This window comes from Oryx dammah, unplaced genomic scaffold (assembly GCF_014754425.2).
Source record: "Oryx dammah isolate SB20612 unplaced genomic scaffold, SCBI_Odam_1.1 HiC_scaffold_17, whole genome shotgun sequence".
NCBI classification, from domain to species: domain Eukaryota; kingdom Metazoa; phylum Chordata; class Mammalia; order Artiodactyla; family Bovidae; genus Oryx; species Oryx dammah.
The window spans coordinates 53,539,248-53,556,994 of record NW_024070201.1 but is presented as its reverse complement, the minus strand read 5'-3'; the positions used below and the strand labels follow the sequence as shown (position 1 = coordinate 53,556,994).

The 17,747-nt window shown below is 41.5% G+C and overlaps 2 protein-coding genes across 2 annotated transcripts in view; one reads left to right on the top strand and one right to left on the bottom strand.

The window, feature by feature from the left end:
- The window catches only part of GVQW3 (GVQW motif containing 3), a 29,185-nt gene extending 12,896 nt beyond the window's left edge, over positions 1-16,289 (bottom strand). The window contains exon 1 of the mRNA XM_040258907.1: positions 15,326-16,289. Within this exon, the coding sequence (XP_040114841.1) occupies positions 15,326-15,790 (465 nt within the window). The 5' untranslated portion in view covers positions 15,791-16,289. The remainder of the gene's footprint in view (positions 1-15,325) is intronic.
- Positions 16,290-16,615: 326 nt separating this feature from the next.
- The window catches only part of THAP12 (THAP domain containing 12), a 29,301-nt gene continuing 28,169 nt past the window's right edge, over positions 16,616-17,747 (top strand). Inside the window, exon 1 of the mRNA XM_040258890.1 lies at positions 16,616-16,857. Coding sequence (XP_040114824.1) covers positions 16,769-16,857 — 89 coding nt within the window. The 5' untranslated portion in view covers positions 16,616-16,768. The remainder of the gene's footprint in view (positions 16,858-17,747) is intronic.

The window sequence follows — 17,747 nt, the reverse complement described above, 5'->3', positions numbered from 1 at the left end:
ATGGCTGCAGTCACCATCTGCAGTGATTTTGGAGCCCCCCAAAATAAAGTCTGACACTGTTTCCACTGTTTCCCCATCTTTTTCCCATCAAGTGATGGGACCAGATGCCATGATCTTGGTTTTCTGAATGTTGAGCTTTAAGCCAACTTTTTCACTCTCCACTTTGACTTTCATCAAGAGGCTTTTCAGTTCCTCTTCACTTTCTGCCATAAGGGTGGTGTCATCTGCATATCTCAGGTTATTGATAGTTCTCCTGGCAATCTTGACTCCAGCTTGTGCTTCTTCCAGCCCAGCATTTCTCATGATGTATTCTGCATAGAAGTTAAATAAGCAGGGTGACAATATACAGCCTTGACCTACTCCTTTTCCTATTTGGAACCAGTCTGTTTTTCCATGTCTAGTTCTAACTGTTGCTTCCTGACCTGCATATAGGTTTCTCAAGAGGCAGGTCAGGTGATCTGGTATTCCCATCTCTTTCAGAATTTTCCAGTTTATTGTGATCCACACAGTCAAAGGCTTTGGCATAGTCAATAAAGCAGAAATGATGTTTTTCTGGAGTACAGGACAATAATATATTTTGACAGAGACCATATTCACATAATTTTTATTATAGTACCTCATTATAATTATTGTATTTTGTTATTCACTGTTGTTGTTAGTCTCTTATGGTACCTTATTAAGCTTTATCATAAGTATGTATATATAGGAAAACAGCACATATAGGGTTCACATTACTTGTGGTTTCAAGCATCCACTGGGGTTCTTGGAATACATTCCCTGCAAATAAGAGGAGGAGACTACTGTATTCAGAATAATGATATCTAATATTTATTGAATGCTTGCTCTGAAAGTAGCACTGTTTCAAATGCTTTCCATGTACTGTTTAACCCTCATCTCATTCCAGTGAGATAAGATCATTAAGATCCTCTCTTAAAGATGAGGAAATTGAGACCCAGAAAGATTATATGACTGGCCCAGGGTTTATAGTGTTGACTTTAAAAAAAAAAAAAAAAGGCACATTAGAGTTGTGAGTCAAGTTTTATTTAGGGCAAAATGAGGACTATCACCTGGGAGACAGCATCTCAGATAACTCTGAGAAACTGCTCCAGAGAGGTAGAGGGGAAGGTCAATATATATGTGATTTTGGTGAAGGGAAACTACATGCAATCAAGCACATATTTTTTTGCAGAAGGTTTTTGCTAGTCACAAGAAGTCATCACCATGAAGGATTTTAGTGTTTTTCTAGAAATGAAGACATATAAGAATTGAGCTCATGAAATCAGCTCCTAAAAATATACAAATATCTGAAGACCTGTTCTGCCAGTTTTTCCCAGAGTACAGAGTGCCTCATTTCTACTCTCCACTCTGAGCTCCTTTCAGGGAGTGCTGAAAATCAGCAGCTGCAGCAGTACATGATTTAATCTGTGTAGATAGCAAGTGCCAATTTGTAGCTGACAATAGCTAGTAAGATGGAAAACCAGAGTCTGGATCCAGGCAGTCTTTTTCCAGAGTCCATACTCTTAACCACTATATATATTACATCTTTAAGTTTTATGGTATGCATGCCCATGAGCTAATTATAAGCCCTAGCTCTATTAATTTTCTGCGTTTATACTGTTGCTTCTGGCCAAGATGTAGTAATAGGGATTAGACCTATTTCTGGAGAAAATATATGAAACAATGATTTTTAAGACACTGGATATCAGGTAACTAAACATAGTGATTCCTAAAAGAGGAAATAAGTGAAGTAAGCCCTGTGATTATCTCTGCTCTCCTCCTGGAGAGGATTTCCTAGCCTTGGTACCAAGAGAGCAAACCCAGGCAGAACTCAATAGTTCCCCTGAGTTGAGGAGATGGAGTGGAGAATCTGGGGTGGTTAAGGTGTTGAGTTCACAGAGAAGAATGCCAAAAAGAAGAGAGGTGAACAGAAAGGAAGCTCTGGCTATCTGCTGCGGGTCCACCTTGAGCCTTCAGCATACATGTGAGGAAACTACCTGAATCCAGAAAAAGAATCATCCTAAAGAATTAAAAGGAATAATTCTTGAATATCACAGAGGTCCAGTGCCTGTTCCCAACATTAAGAGTGGCAAGGTATAAATCACAAGGCATCAGATGGGCTTCATCACAATAATGGGGCAAATTTAGCCCTAGGATAACTTAGTTGCTCTAGTCCCATCTAACAAAGCTTAAAATAACAGCCAAAATCTCTTTTCCAAAAGTCAAATAAAAGGACCCATATAAAAGGACCCATAATGAGGGGAGAAAAATCAGTCACTTGAAACTGATTAAGATAGGTAGATAAGTACATTAAAATAGTTTTAATTATATTCCACATGACCAAGAAACTAGAGAAAAGAGTGGGCTTGATAATAGAGACATGGACAATACAAAAAAAGACCCAGGGACTTCCCTACAACCAGTGTCCATATCTTGGTTTCAAAACACCATTTTCCAATAAAAGGAACCAAATCACTTTAGAGAAATGGTTGATTACAGATCTAGAATAGGGAAAATGTAAGATGATCCTGGAGCATAATGTAATAGTAGAAAGGGGGATTGGATGCAGGAGGAGAAGGGGACGACAGAAGATGAGATGGCTGGATGGCATCACTGACTCGATGGATGTGAATCTGAGTGAACTCCGGGAGTTGGTGATGGACAGGGAGGCCTGGTGTGCTGCAATTCATGGGGTCGCAAAGAGTCTGACACGACTGAGCGACTGAACTGAACTGAAGGAAGTGTTAAGAAAATGAAAGGATGGACCATGTCAAAGAGACACAGAAATCAATCTTAAAGGGCATCCAGTGGCCAAAGCTGGAACCATTCGAGCAATAAAATAAATAAAATAGTATTGAATTATAATATAAAATGTTAAATAAATACACATGAATCCAAACTGACATAAACCAGTCATTGAATAAATAAATAAATTGGGGAGAAAATATATTAATAACTATTCCATATAGAAGTCTGAATAATATTTGTAGATACTACCCCCCACCATAAGAGGTGTAACTTAATCACTCCCCTCTCCTTGAATGTGGCCTGAACTTAGTGATTTGCTTCTAAAGAACAAAGTACGGAAAGAGAATAATAGTAACATTACAGTAGGAAAATCTAGCAAAACTGCCTTAACCAAGTGATTAAAATAACATCATCAATGATGAAATGTGGATATAATGTGCCCTCTAATTTGATGTAACAATAAGGACCCTTCACTTCTATGTTTTTCTTTCCCCAAATCCACAACCCCAGTCTAATCATGAGGAAAACATCAGACAAATCCAAAGTAAGGATAGTCTATAATATACATGACCAGTATGCCTCAAAATTTTCAAAGTCATTAAAAACAAACAAACAAAAAAGACTGAGAAACTAGTGGGTGAGAAGAGAAGACATAATAGTTAAATGAAATGTGCCATCTTCAGCTGATTCTTGGAACATAAAAGACATTAATGGAAAAAGTGTTGAAATCTGAATGTGTTAATTATTTACTATTAATGTACCAATGTTGATATCTTAGTTTTGATAAGTATATTATGGTAATGAAAGAAAATAACATTAGAGGAAACTGCAACTGGATGAGAGGCATGTGGAATGCTTTGCAAATTTTCTATGACTCCAAACTTATTCCAAAACTAAAGAACTACTTAAAAAATCAAACAAAACCCAAACCAAATTTCTAGGGATAGAAACTACAGATGAGAAGTACATTAAATGAAATAAAAATAAATTAGGTATTTCAGAGGAAAGGATTCATAGACTTGGAGACATAGCAATAAAAACTACACAGAGAGACAAAAGAGGGAAAAAAAAAAAAGACAGAAAATATTGAACAGAGCATCATTGAGTTAAGGAACAACTTCAAGTGGACTAATATACATGTAATTGGAGACCGTAAAGGAAGGAGAGGCAAAAGAATTTTTGAAAGAAATGACAGACATAAATTTTCCAAATTTGATGAAAACTTTAGGGCCACACATTCAAGAATCCCAATGAACCTCAAGCACAAGAAACATGAAGAAAACTACACCAGGGTATATTAATAAAATTGCTAAGGTCCATGATAGTGTCTGAAGAGCAGCATGAGAGAAAACAGTACATACAGAGGAACAAAGGTAAGAATTAACCCAGAAGATAGTGAAGCAAAATCTTTCAAATATGGAAAGAAAGAAAAAAAGAATTGTTTACTTATAATTTGAAAATATTTTTCAAAAACAAATGTGAAAATAGGGAAAGAACATTCTTTTCAACAAATGGTGTAAGAACAACTGGACATCCACATGTGCAAGTATAAAGGTGGGCATTCATCTCACACTATATACAAAACCAAACTCAAAATGGATCAAATACCTAAATATAAGAGCTAAAACTATACAACTCTTGGAAGAAAACATAGGGGCAAATCCTCATGGCTTTGGATTTGGCAATGTTTTCTTAGCATAAGCAACCAAGGAAAAAATAGATCAGCAGCAGCAGCACCTGACTTCATCAAAATGTAAAAAATTTGTGCCTCAAAGGACACTATCAAGAAGGTAAACAGACAATCCATGGAAATTCCTTGGTGGTCCAGTGGTTAGGACTCTGCTCTTCCACTGCAGGTGGGCACTGGTTTGAGCCCTGACTGGGGAACTAAGATCCCATAACCATGCAGTGTGGCCAAAAAGATTAAATTAAATTAAGAACTTTTATAAATAAAAAGACAGTCCACAAAATGGCAGGAAGTATTTGCAAAGCATGTACTTGATCAGGGTTTCAGTTCAGTCGCTCAGTCATGTCCGACTCTTTGCAACCCCATGAATCGCAGCACGCCAGGCCTCCCTGTCCATCATCAACTCCCATCCAGAATATATAAAGAACTCTTACAACTCAACAACAAAAAGATAAATGACCCAAATAAAATGGGCAAAAGACCTGAATTAACATTTCTCCAAAGAAAATATACACAAGGGCCAAAAAATACATGAAAACATGCTCAGTATCATTAGTTATTAGGGACATGGGAATCAAAATCAAAAGATACCACTTCACACTCAGTAGCATGGATAGAGTAAGAAATGAAGTGTTGGAGAGAATGTGGACAAATTGAAACCCTTACCTTGTACATTGTTGGTGGTAACATAAAATGGCATAATTGTTGTGGAAAAGTCAGGTGGTTCCTTACTAAGTTAAACATATAATACCATATTACCCAGCAATTCCATTCCTAGGTATATACTCAGGAAAATTAAAAACAAATATTTAAACAAAAACTTGTACATACATGTTCATAGCAGCACTATTCATAAGTCAAAAGGTGGAAACAACCTAGATGTCTATCAGACATTTAAACATCAATAAAGATGTGGTATATCAAGACAATAGACTATTACTCAGCCCTAAAAAGTAATGGAGTTCTGATGCATGCTACAACATGGATGAATTAGCAAACATTATGCTAGGTGAAAAAAGCCAACACAAAGGCCACATATTGCATGATTCTGCTTATTTGAAATGCCAAGAATAGGCAAATCCATAGAGACATAAAGTTGATTAGTGGTTGCCAGGTGCTGCAGAAGTGGTTAAATGAGGAGTGAATAGTTGATGGATACAAAATTTCCTTTGGAATGTTCTGGAACTAGACAGTGGTGATGATTGCACAATACTGTGAACGGGCCAAATGCTACTGAAATGCACACTTTGATTAAAATGGTGAATTTAATCACACACACAAAAGCACCATAAATGTCTATTCTTTCATTCATCTATCAAACATTTATTGAACAGTTCCAGGCAAGCTTTATTCTGGATGCAAGAAATACAGAGAGTAATCAAATGTGGTTTTGGGTTGGTAGGGGAGGAAAAACATTCTGCAAACAATTAAGTTCAGGTAAGTGTTATGGTTTCTTTGACATAAGAATGGGCACTGTACATTGTGGGGTCTGCTTTACCAAGAAGTAGGGAATGGAGGACAGCAAGGATAAGGCTGAAGGTTAAATGCTGAGTAGGAGTTGGCCAGGTGGATGGCAGCAAGGATGGATTCCAGGCAGAGGGTGTGACTTAATCAAGCTCAAAAAGCTGGCATCAAAAAGCCTGTGGCTTTTTTTAAAGCAAACTCCAAACTAAATAGGATGTGTGCAGCACTGCAGAGAATGGACTTCAGAACAGTGATGTGACTGGTAGGTGACCACCCCTGTCTGGATGTATGTGACACTAAGACATGTTAGGGGAATGACCTGGACTTGACAGGATGTAAGGGTCAAAGGAAGTGTGACTCCAAAACTGGGCTACTTTGTTGGTGGTGGAAATTGCCAGTCCTTAAAGTGGGCCTGCAGGACATTCAATTCTTAATGGGACATCAAACTAGAATTTATACTCCTCCCCATCTTATGTAGTCTACTTTTTTTTTTTTTTGTATTTGAGACATCCTTCCCTTTTTATTGGGCTTCTTCTGTTTTCTTGTTTGAAATATATGTTACTATGGAAATGTCATGGTGCAGTATAGTGGCATTTACAAGTGAAGTGTAAAGAATTTTCAGAACATCTAGAAACACAAATCTAGGGTTTAGGAATATAAGCCCTAATGATGTGACAGTGTTCATGCTTTCAGATACTGTCATGAATATAAATACACCCGGAAATTTCAGACAGCAGAGAGGAGATAGTTGAGAATTTTATTAAGATTTATGTGCCCAGATTTAAAAAAATGTGATAAATATTAAAAACACAAAACATTAACACACTACTTGGGAAGAACATCTTGAAAAAAAATGAATGACAGAATGCCAACATTTACTTGTGAAAACATAACTCTGGGAGAAGGAGAAGGCCCAGACATCCCAGGAAAACTTGGAAAAACCTTTTTACCACCTTCTATGCCATAAATACGTTCTCCCCAAATTGCATGTAAATCAGTTATTGATAAACCATATTCATCAAATGCAAGAGTGACCATTATTTTAAAGTTATCTGAAGAATGTACACTTTAATGAAGGAAATTATTACCAATGGAGTAATGGAAAAAAAGTCACTGGACTGAGTGAAATTCAGGGTCCTTCATTATTATCCTGGCTCTGTCACCAACTAGATGTGTGATTCAAGAAAATTCACTCAATCTCCCTGGGCCAATTTCCTCATCAAATCTGGGTGAATCTGAATTTTCACTTATTAGGTTCTTAAAGCAAGTCAGAGGAGTGATGGCCCACAGCCTGACGTCCGTTTCTTCTGCGAGGTAACTTCACAGGACAGCACTGAAGGCCCTTTTACACAAGAGGAGCTGGGGATGTCAATGCCAGTCAGGCAGTTACCACTGCTCTCTGTGTTTTGCCTCTTTATACTCCCCTTTCTCATCCCCACGATCACCCTAAGTGTGACAATTCCAACTTTTGTTCCCAATTCTCTACAAAAGCTTGTTCTAGAGCTGACTTGTGGGAAAAAGCCTGACAGTCTAAGGTAGGAGCCCTTTCTCAGGGGTCTCTCCACATCTGGCCTTTCCCTACCATACAAGGGTGGTACTACCTGAGGGCGAGGGCTATACCCTCTGGGCCTAGTATAGATGCAGGCCTAAAGAAGGAACTCAGGGGCTTCCCTGGTGTGCAGTGGAAAAGAATCCTCCTGCCAATACAGGGGACACAGGTTCAATCCCTGGTCTGGGAAGATTCCACATGCTGTGGAGCAACTAAATCCACGTGCCACAATTACTGAGCCCATGCTCTAGAGCCTGTGTTCCACAACAAGAGGAGCCACTGCAAATGGTGAAATTCCTGAACCCTAGAGGTGAACTTTTGGCTGGGTTTTTTAAACATTTCTGAACTCCCCAAATTTTCTACAATGGGGAAAAAATATAAGAAACCACAAGTATTAAACCTTCTTTTTCCTGGCTTTTAGACAATACCCTGGTTTCCCATAAATAATGTAAACTTTGCCCAGTTCTGCAATGTTTGGAACAGGATATAGGTCACACATCTTTTCTTTAAGAGAAACAGCCAGTATAGTTTCCTAGTCCATTGTGCTTAAAGAGCAAAGACACTATGCATTTGTCTTTGTAGACAAATGTCATCTAGCTCCAGGCAAGGGCCCTTGCCAACTGGTTTCAGGAAAGGATGTTTATCAACAGTGTTTAGGCACCACCTTGATTAACCTGCCACACAGGAAGTGCAAAACACATCTGTAAGAATTCTTTTGTCTTCTTAAACAAAGTAGGCTTTATTAACTGGCAAGAGGTAGAAGGCACTGGCTGATTACTACCATGCTGCAGACTAAATGAGGAGCAGTTAGGAAGACTGAAGAAGCAAAGGAAATTACTCTCTATTGAATACTTACTACACGCCAGATCTTGTGCTGGGCACCTTACATACATTACTCTAATGTAAGCCTCACATCTAATAATCACGAACATACCATATTTTCACTCATTTATCTTATTTCTTGTCTGTCTCCCCTACTTAAAGGTAAGCTCATAAAGAAGAACATTATTTTTTGTCTTGTTCACTGCTGCCTCAGTGTTTAGAAGAGAGTCAGATACATATATGCAATCAATAAATATTTGCTGAATGAACCAAATGAACCCCTCCACGAGGTAGGTTTTATTATTCTCCTTCTATGGATGAATAACCTGAAATGCTCCAGTGGTGCAAATGAGCTGCCTAAAGTCACAGGGCTTGTTAAGGAGCAGGACTAAAACCCCAGTTTCATTCTTTTGTTCTATCAACCAAGAGACTTAGACCTTGAAGAACCCTTCCAGCTCGACAAATCTGTAATCTAGATGCTTATAAAACATGTATTTACCTTGTGTACTGACTTGAAGATTAGAAATTCACCAAGGAGATGTATTTGGCATTTTAATGACAAACATTTTGCTAAAGTAACAACGAAAGACACACTTTCCCAACAGAACATTTCTTCTATGACATTATCGACATCATTTCTCACTTGAAAATACCATGACATGATTACTCTTCAGATATAAAAAAACGCACAGTAATTCTGGACACCATCAGAAAACATTTGCAAGCCTTGGAGTTTGTAACTTACATCATCAAGATGACTATTAATACGTGTGTGCTATTCTCCATGCGGAATATCCAATATTCTTGTGCACATCCATGTTGAGTGTCCCAGTATGGGAGGAGGTAGACTTGGCACATGGAAAGTCATTCCTGTCCTAAAGAAATTATATGGATGGCTCAAGGATTCTTCAGAGAATCAGCTGTAATAAAATTTCTCAAGAATATTCATTTTGTATGAGGGAATGCAAGAATGAGGTTAATTTTACCCAGGAGAGTACTTCATATCCTTTCCATTTGTCAGAACATACTTGGTCCATATGTGTTCCTTACCTCCCTAGGACCATGTAACAGGAACATGCCATTCATGGTGTCTTCTCACGCCACCTGGGATTTCTGTAGGGATTCTGGTCACCTTCTTTCGGAAAGGCCCTTTTCACCCCTGTTCCACTCCTGCTACCAACACAGTAGTATCAAACAGTCTCTGTGTGGACCCAGCCAGTTAACAGTTCTTGGGCCAAACTCATGGTTTGGCCCGACTCTCTCTGTTGCCAACTTTTGGTGCTATTGTTTTATTCTGATAAATAAAACTTTTATTTATAAAAGCACTTTATTATTAAATAGCACTTTTATTATTACCAATAAAAGTAATAATATTTTAGAAAAATACTTTTGGATTTATGTATGTAATTTTGTGTATCACTCTTTTCACTTAACATTCTAAGCATTTTGCCATGCTGTTTTAACTCAAATATTAATTACAATGATTGCATAAGAGTCTACTGTACAGCCATACTGTAATTTACTTCACCAGGCTTCTACTGTTGGACTTCTGGATTGTTAGAGCATAAATTTTACCCACATTTTAGACTATTTCTTTAGGACAGATTCCCAGAAGTGGAACTAGAGGATCAGAAGATATAAACATTTTTAAAGTTCCTAATAGATACTGCCAAATTGCTTTTCAGAAAGCTGTTGCCAATTTACACTTCCAACATTGCCAGCATGTTTTTCTACCAATAGAGATTGGTCTAGAGGATAATAAAATATAATACATTTCTTAAATTATTAATGCAGCTGGAGAGGCATCATGACCACAGCAGAGGCCTGTGGCAAAGGTCATACCTTTCTCTAGGTATGCAATTGAAAAAGAGTTAGTATGAGCACATGGAACAGAAGTTTTGCAAGAGTGAAGAGTAATATAATTAGATTTCAGACCATCAAACCTAAGGCTTGTGTCTGCTTTGTCCATTCCTGTACCCCAGCAAACAGGACAGTGCCTGGCACATAGAGCCACTCAATAAAAATTTGCTGAATTAACACAGAATCTTCTTTCAGATGCAGTTTTTCAGTAGCTGTAGTATTTAGCCACTCCTGGATTCAAAGGAAACATGACTGGTTGGATTAAACACCCTGGCAAATGTCTGTTCAATCCTGAGATTCTATTTCAACTTTGGAAAATCAGTTTAAATGAAGGTGACACAATATGGCTCTCTTTGGGAGAAAAACAAGTAAACACATCTGAAAGAACACAGCTTAGTATCAGTTGCAAGTACATATATATATATATATATATATAGTTTTTTTACAAGCATGCAAAAAATGTAATTCAATGAGTTTTGTTACCTCCTGATAACAAACTTATTCAAACGCCATCCATGGTCAAGGCAGTTTTGGAGTTACCTTCAGTTTATTCTATTATCACTGGTTGTAACTTGGCACCATTTTCAGTATTGCCAATTTTTTTTTTTTTGAGATATTACAAGGGCAAAATATAGGTAGTAGTTTGTATATTGTAATTTTTAGTGAAGGATGGCATAAAATTTATTTTGTGAATCAGAATATGGTCAAGGTAAAATAGTCAATCATTCAGCTCAGGTTCACTCTCCTGGCACCATAAAGATTCCCTTCAATATTCCACCATTTCTATAGTAGTAAATTGCCAGATATTGCCAGATCAACTTAACATTAACAATGTTATTGACGGAAAAGGATTGATTATCCTCATTATGACACAGCCATGCTCATCTGTTTCCATATTAGCTATGTCTGGTTTTGCATTAAAATGTTGAGAAAGTTACCCATACAACCTAGGACATTTCCTTTACAGAAGTTTGTTGATCTCTTCATTAAATCCAAGTGTGTCCTTAGAGGTATTAAAGTTTCTCCCTACAGAATTTTTGTTCCTGGATATTAATACTGGGAGAGGGGTGATGCAACTGGGATGGATTTGTAAGAACCTGACAAGGCAGGACCGTAGAAGATAAATACATGAGTGTTGCCTCATACAGGTTGCAAAAGCCTGATAAAATCTGAGAGGTCTAATCCAACTAAGGAGCAGTTGGAGAATGCAGGGTTACATATACAATCCCAGCAGCAAAAAAGACTCTTAAAGTGAGCCACATAGGACCCTGGTAACCGATTCCGATGAGCCCAGTAAGACTTGCTGGCAATGATATCTGCAGATAGCAGGCTGGCTGATCAGTACATGTGATATAGTGACAGACAGTTCCCAATAGTACCCCATTCCTGTATTAGACATCTTCAAGTCATTCAGCATCCAGATTTACTTAGGCATCTCCAAAGGCAAGTCTGAATGCTAAGAAACGGATCTGAAAGGAAGATTCTGGAAAGCAGGTCCCAGGTACACATTCTTCCCAAACAATGACATTTCAATGAGAATTCAGAGCCGGGAGCAGAATTCAGAAGACTGCAGAACTTACCCATGTTTTTTGAAATCAAAGATTGGTGAATATCTTATTCTTTCTGTCCCAGTACCAGTGGGACAGGTGGAAGGAAGGAGCGATAATGGGAGAAGAAAGAACTGGATAAACTCAATGATGGGATGATCTGCCCTGGAAAGTGTTTGTTCCTCCCAGACTTGCAGCCATGGTATATAACATATATACATATAACATATATAACATTCCATGTGGATTTTGAACCATAATAGGGTTGGGGAAGATCAGCCTGAAAGCCAAAGAGATTCTCTGATTGCGTGTTGAGCTTGAGAATTATATTCAAGGTTTGCAGATGGCCAGCTCTCTTCCTGACAACCTATAGAGAGCCAGGCTTCATCTCTATGGTTAAATGGAGCTTCTCCTGCCCAGGAAAATACAGTTGCTGGGAGAATGGATTTGCATATTATACCTCTGAAATTCTTTTACAGTTCCTGAGTACCAGAGGTAACTAAATTGCCTTGAGAAACTAGTAATATTGATTGCCTCTGGGGAGTGGAACCCCTGGTGGCTAAGAATGACAGGTGGCTAGAAACAAACAAAAAAGATCGCATTTCCTCATGTGCCCCCACCCCTCTTCTTGAGGACAGGAAGGCAATCTGGGGCCAGGGATGGACTAATTTCTTTACTCAAGACTATAGGGCCAGGAATTCCCTGGTGGTCCAGTCATTAGGACTCTGTACTCTCATTGCCAAGGGCCCAGGTTCAAACCCTAGTTGGGGAACTAAGATCCCACAAGCCGAATGGCATGGCCAAAAACAAACTAACAAAAAAAAAAAAAAAAAAGGAAGACTATAGGGCTGAACTAGGGAGCCAAAGAGAGATCTAAAACTTAGAAGAGAGAAGAGCTGCTGCTGAGTGGAAAATCAAGACCAAAAGGGAAATTCAAGGTCAGCATACCAAAGAAGCCAAAAGCAGCCACTGGAAGGTGTGGTCCAGAACTTGAGAACAAAGCAGAGGAGCATGAGTAGACTGGAGAATGAACTGAGCAATATCTGAGAAAAGTCAAGGCCAAGAGCCTGGGGCTTGATGATGGGTGAATCCCTGAGATTATAAGATCAAAACTCAAGGGGCCTAGGCAGCAAGGTGCAGGCAGGCAAAATTCCTGTCAGAAATAAAACAGGTTTGACAGGTGGACACAAAAAGGGTACTGTTACATGAGAACTCTCTTGTCTGGGGATACTCCTTAGAGATTATGCTCTAAAATGGGGTGTAGAGATCCTGAGAAGCCGTATGTGAATGATTTGGCCTGCATGAGTATCTTTATTTCCCTCCAAACTTAAGGCTTTCTAGAGTATATTATGATCTTATTGACTATTTTCTGAGAGACCTTGCAAAAGGGTAATGGGTTCAGGTGATAATAGTTCAACCTGACTACTGCCTAGGACATGATCTAAGGTAAGTGAAAGTGAAGTCGCTCAGTTGTGTCAGACTTTAGTGACCTCATGGACTGCAGCCTACCAGGCTCCTCCATCTATGGGATTTTCCAGGCAAGAGTACTGGAGAGGGTTGCCATTGCCTTCTCCAATCTAAGGTAAGGTAGGTAATAAATAAGTCTTTCTCATCACAGCTACTTGGAACAATTTGAATTCACCCTCCTGATTACCTGCTTCTGGTTGCCAGCTGTGGGGTTTTCTTCCTAGAAGTGCAGTGTCCTTGTTGGAAAGGCCTTACGGGGAGCCCAGGGCTTTATCTGACATAGGAAGATGTAATGATCCTGAGATGAAATGCCTAGAAGCTGCTCTGCAGGCAGGAGTCTGTGAGCTGTTGGTTAGAGTTTTCCTGAAAAATATCTTTTATTTGTGAGATAAGGTCTAGTCCGTGAGGCCTCAAAACTGACAGGTTATTAGTTAGAAACTTGTAATTTTTTGAAGGTGAGAGTGCAAGAACTAAAAACAACTGTGTTGAATAAATGTTGTGTCTCTACCATCAATCAGGACTGTTTACTAACTTACCAGTTAAAAAATAGGAGCTATTATATGTAAAAATCCTTGGGTTAAAACATAGACAGTGGCTAATTCTGTGAAATGCTGTTACTAACCATCCCTACCTCTACCCAACACACACTCCTCCACCAGGCATTCTGAGATGTTTCCAGTCTATCTGGTATTTCTTGGAACCCATTTGGGAAAAGTTCCACTCCATAAATCCTGGCAGAGAGCCAGGAAGAGATATAGGAGTCTAAACTAGTAAAGACTGCTTCTTTTTGATGGTTTGATGAGAAAATTAGATAATCAAATAAGTGGGCTATTACAAACTTGCCTACAGACTCAGGGGGAAGCAATTTATAAATTATTAGAACAGAATTTGGGGCAGAGGAGAGGAAGCAAATTATCTCAAATTGTTCATCTTCTGCACAACACTATTATCTTCCTCTTTAGACTGCTATTTCAGCCAATAGTGCCCTCATTTTCCTACTGACAAGAGGTTCGAAACCTCATCCTGTTCTACCTGCCTGGAAATGTGCCTAATTTCCTAAGGATCCAGTCCAGGAACCACCTCATGCATGAAGTCCACCCAGCCCTTGGTGATCTTATTTCATAATCTCATACTGTCAGTGCTCAGCAGTGTTCTAAACACTGAAGGTGTTCAAAAAAATACCAGACAATGTTGGTATTAGTTACTAAAAATAGCTGATATGTGGGATCAGCACAGAGGCAAAAGACTGCCTGAATTCAAGGTCTAGAGTGTTACCTTTTCTTACTCTATACACATCACAGCCTGGACCTGAATCCTCTGGTTTATATTTTTCAGGACCAGATCCTCCTTCTCCATGAGACAGGATACACCCAAATGAAGTGGGTGGAGGGGAGTCCAAAGCCACAAGATTAGAATGAAACAAACCCAGCTCTTCTGTGAGGGGTAGGTCTGTGAGAAGGTCAGGATGGGAGGCTAACTCCTGAGTTCTGAGGGGCTCCCTCTGAGTCATTTGGGCTGGACAGGCCCTTAGCATTGCTCCATATGTCAGCATGCCACTGCCTTCTATACCATACCTCAGGCCCTGACTGTGAAGCAAGTTGGAACTGTAGGCCTTCTTTCAGGGTCCTCCCAGCAGAGTATGCCTCCCTAGGCACACAGAGAGAAAGACTCCAAGAGGTCATGCTCCCACCTTTCATTCGTATGATCCCGAGGCAGAATACTGAGAACAAAGGAAAAGGACAGCCACATCAAGCCAAGGTCTGGTCAGTGAAGAAAAAACTTGTTAAGGGGAAAAAATTAAGCACAAGCAAGTACCAGAAGTCAATAGTTAAAAGTTCTTCAAAGTTGTGGAAAACGGCAAAGAAGCTGGCCCAAGAGTTCAGTTAAGAGTAACTAGCAGAGATATGACATACAGAGAGGAGCAGTAAAGAAGCTGAAAATAAATGAGCAGCAAATGAAGGTGCCTAACTGCTAGGCAGCTTTCCAGTTTGGGTTCAGCCACCTCACATTCCTTTCACCACGGTGTGTGAACCAACCCTGAGCTGTCCTGCTGGTAAGGCTGGTTGAAGAGGAAGTCTGCAGCAGCTGGCTGGCAGGGGAAAGGATTTTGGGATGGGATACAGGCAGAGGCATTTCCTCACCAGCTTCTCACTGGAGATGACTGCATGCTTCAGAATTCCTTACCTTTTTCCTCACACATGAGCTGTTTTTCCTAGTTTCCTTTGAAAGATCAGAGCAAAAGTCAAGTTTTCGAGGTTTAGGTTCATCCTTCAAAATACCCGATATAACTTTTGCAGATACTTTCCTCATATTCAAGTTTTCTTTCAGAATGAGCCTAACAGTTTCTTTATCTAAATTTAACGCTTCGGCCATCATCCTCACGGTTAACTGCCTATTCGAACAGACCAAGTCCTTGACTTTCTTAATATTTTCATCCGTCCGGTGGGTGACAGGACGACCACTTCTGGCATCATCTCGAATATCTTCGCGTCCTTTTTTAAACCTTTTGTGCCAGTCGAAAACTCTGGCCCTTGACATGACTTCATCCCCGTAAGCTTCTTTTAAAAGATGGTGAGTCTCACTTGCAGACTTGTTCAGTTTCACGCAAAATTTGATACTAATCCTTTGTTCTAGGTATCGGTCACTCATTTTGGGGCTTAAGCAACACAGAACGTTAAAACGCCACAACTGTGAAGGAAAGACAGAGGGACCAATCTCTATAGGGGTGCAGGTGGAATCATGCCGCTATTCTTGCTCCTCTGGAAGCCTCATGAGGTAAGAGTAATTGCTTTTCTGAATTTTAGCCCCTGGGGCTTCCAATCTAGAAGCTAACGGGGCCACAGTGTAGCTGCAAAGCTGGGGAAAATGAAATCTCCTACAACCCACGTCTGCGTCCAACTCGGGCACGAACATCTAATGGGGGTGTGCAAATCAGTCACCAAGATCGTCCCGTTGCCCGCGGCTCTTAAGAGTCTAAGGCAATCTCTGCAGCAGAAGCCTACGTGGTGGCAATTTAAAGAAGCAAGAAACGACGCATCGGTGTTGTAACGTGCAGGCTCTGCGGAAACCTGTGCACGCCAAACCTACCGGAGCTGCAGAGGGCTTGGAGCCTCTAGAGTCTCTGGAGACACGCCCGCATGCGCCATTCCCTCCCTTCACGGGTAGGCCGCGCGCAGGCGCACTGCGGCAGCCTGCACCAGGCCCCGCCTCTGCGTCGCCACACCCGAGCGGGCGCGCTTCCTTGCGCGTACCCGCCCGGGGAGAAGTCGGCGGAAAGGAGGGGGCGGGGAAGGAAGGCTGAGGGAAGAGAGGGCACCCCCGGGCGCCAGGGTGCATTGTGGGAAGGAGGCGGCAGCGTCCCGGGCGGGCGGGAGGTGCACCAGCGGCGGCGGCGGCGGTAAATCCTCCCGGCCGCTCACAGCACTGTGGAGCCGCGTCCCCAGCCCGGCCTCGGACCGCGGCGCCCCTCCTGCCCCTCGCGGCTTGTCGCCCGCCCCACCCCCCCAGCGAACCGGCCCTCACGGGCCGGCCGGCCGGCCTGGCTCCCCTCCCCGGCCCCGACGGGCGGGCGGGCTGCCCTGAGGAGGCGGGGAGGGGAGGGCTGGGTCGGCCGGCGGGCAGACAACGATGCCGAACTTCTGCGCGGCCCCCAACTGCACGCGGAAGAGCACGCAATCGGACCTGGCCTTCTTCAGGTTCCCGCGGGATCCGGCCAGGTGAGCGGCGGGCGCGGAGCTGGTAGCCCGGGCCCTCTTCGGCGGTTCGTGCTGCCAACCGCTGGCCCTGGGCAAGCTCCAGGGCTAAGAGGAGCGTGTGGGGAGGGGGCACAATTGTTGACCCCAACTCGGCTCCGAGGTGGGGAGCTGGCCTCGAGCGGTGGGCGGCGGGCGCTCGGGGGCCTCGGAGCACGTGCGTCCGCGGGGGCTCTGCGTGTTGGGCACCGCTCGAATAAGAGGCAACTGGGCGGCCCGAGTGGGCAAGGTGGGTTCTCTCCCTGATTTGCTTACTGTGTGACCTCGGACAAGCCGCTTTCCTCTCTGGGCTTTAGTTAGCCTAGCTGTCAAAAGAGGGACCTGGAATCTATGCTTGTGCTCTCCGGGGCCCTTCTACTCCCGGGACAACGTTTCTTTTCGGAGTCTGACCACCTGTGATCTCCAGTCACAACTACTCCCTCCTTCGGACTTGTTCATGGTTCAAATTCTGTTTCTGACCGTTACTCATATCTCATTTGGTTAATGTGGGGATAACGGGCGTGGGAGAGGACGGGTACGCGAGAGGGCTTGGTAGTTGTTATTGAAACGTCATCCTTGAGGTAACACACCCGCTCTCACTTATATTTAGAGTGATAGAGTAGGGACTGTATTTGAAAGTCTGAGGATTTTTCCTTGGCATGTCTTGTTAGTGCATTCATTTCAGGTCAGTATCTCCTGTGTGTGTCAGGGCACTAACGTTAGAGGTCCCAGAAATTCAGTTTACGAGACAGCGTTCCTGCTTGCAGAAAGCTTACAGTCAATTTAAGGAGGTAGATATATAATATATATAAGTAGCCTATTATAATATAGTGTGCTGTTCTACTAATATTTATAGAAGGCCTACTATGTACTAG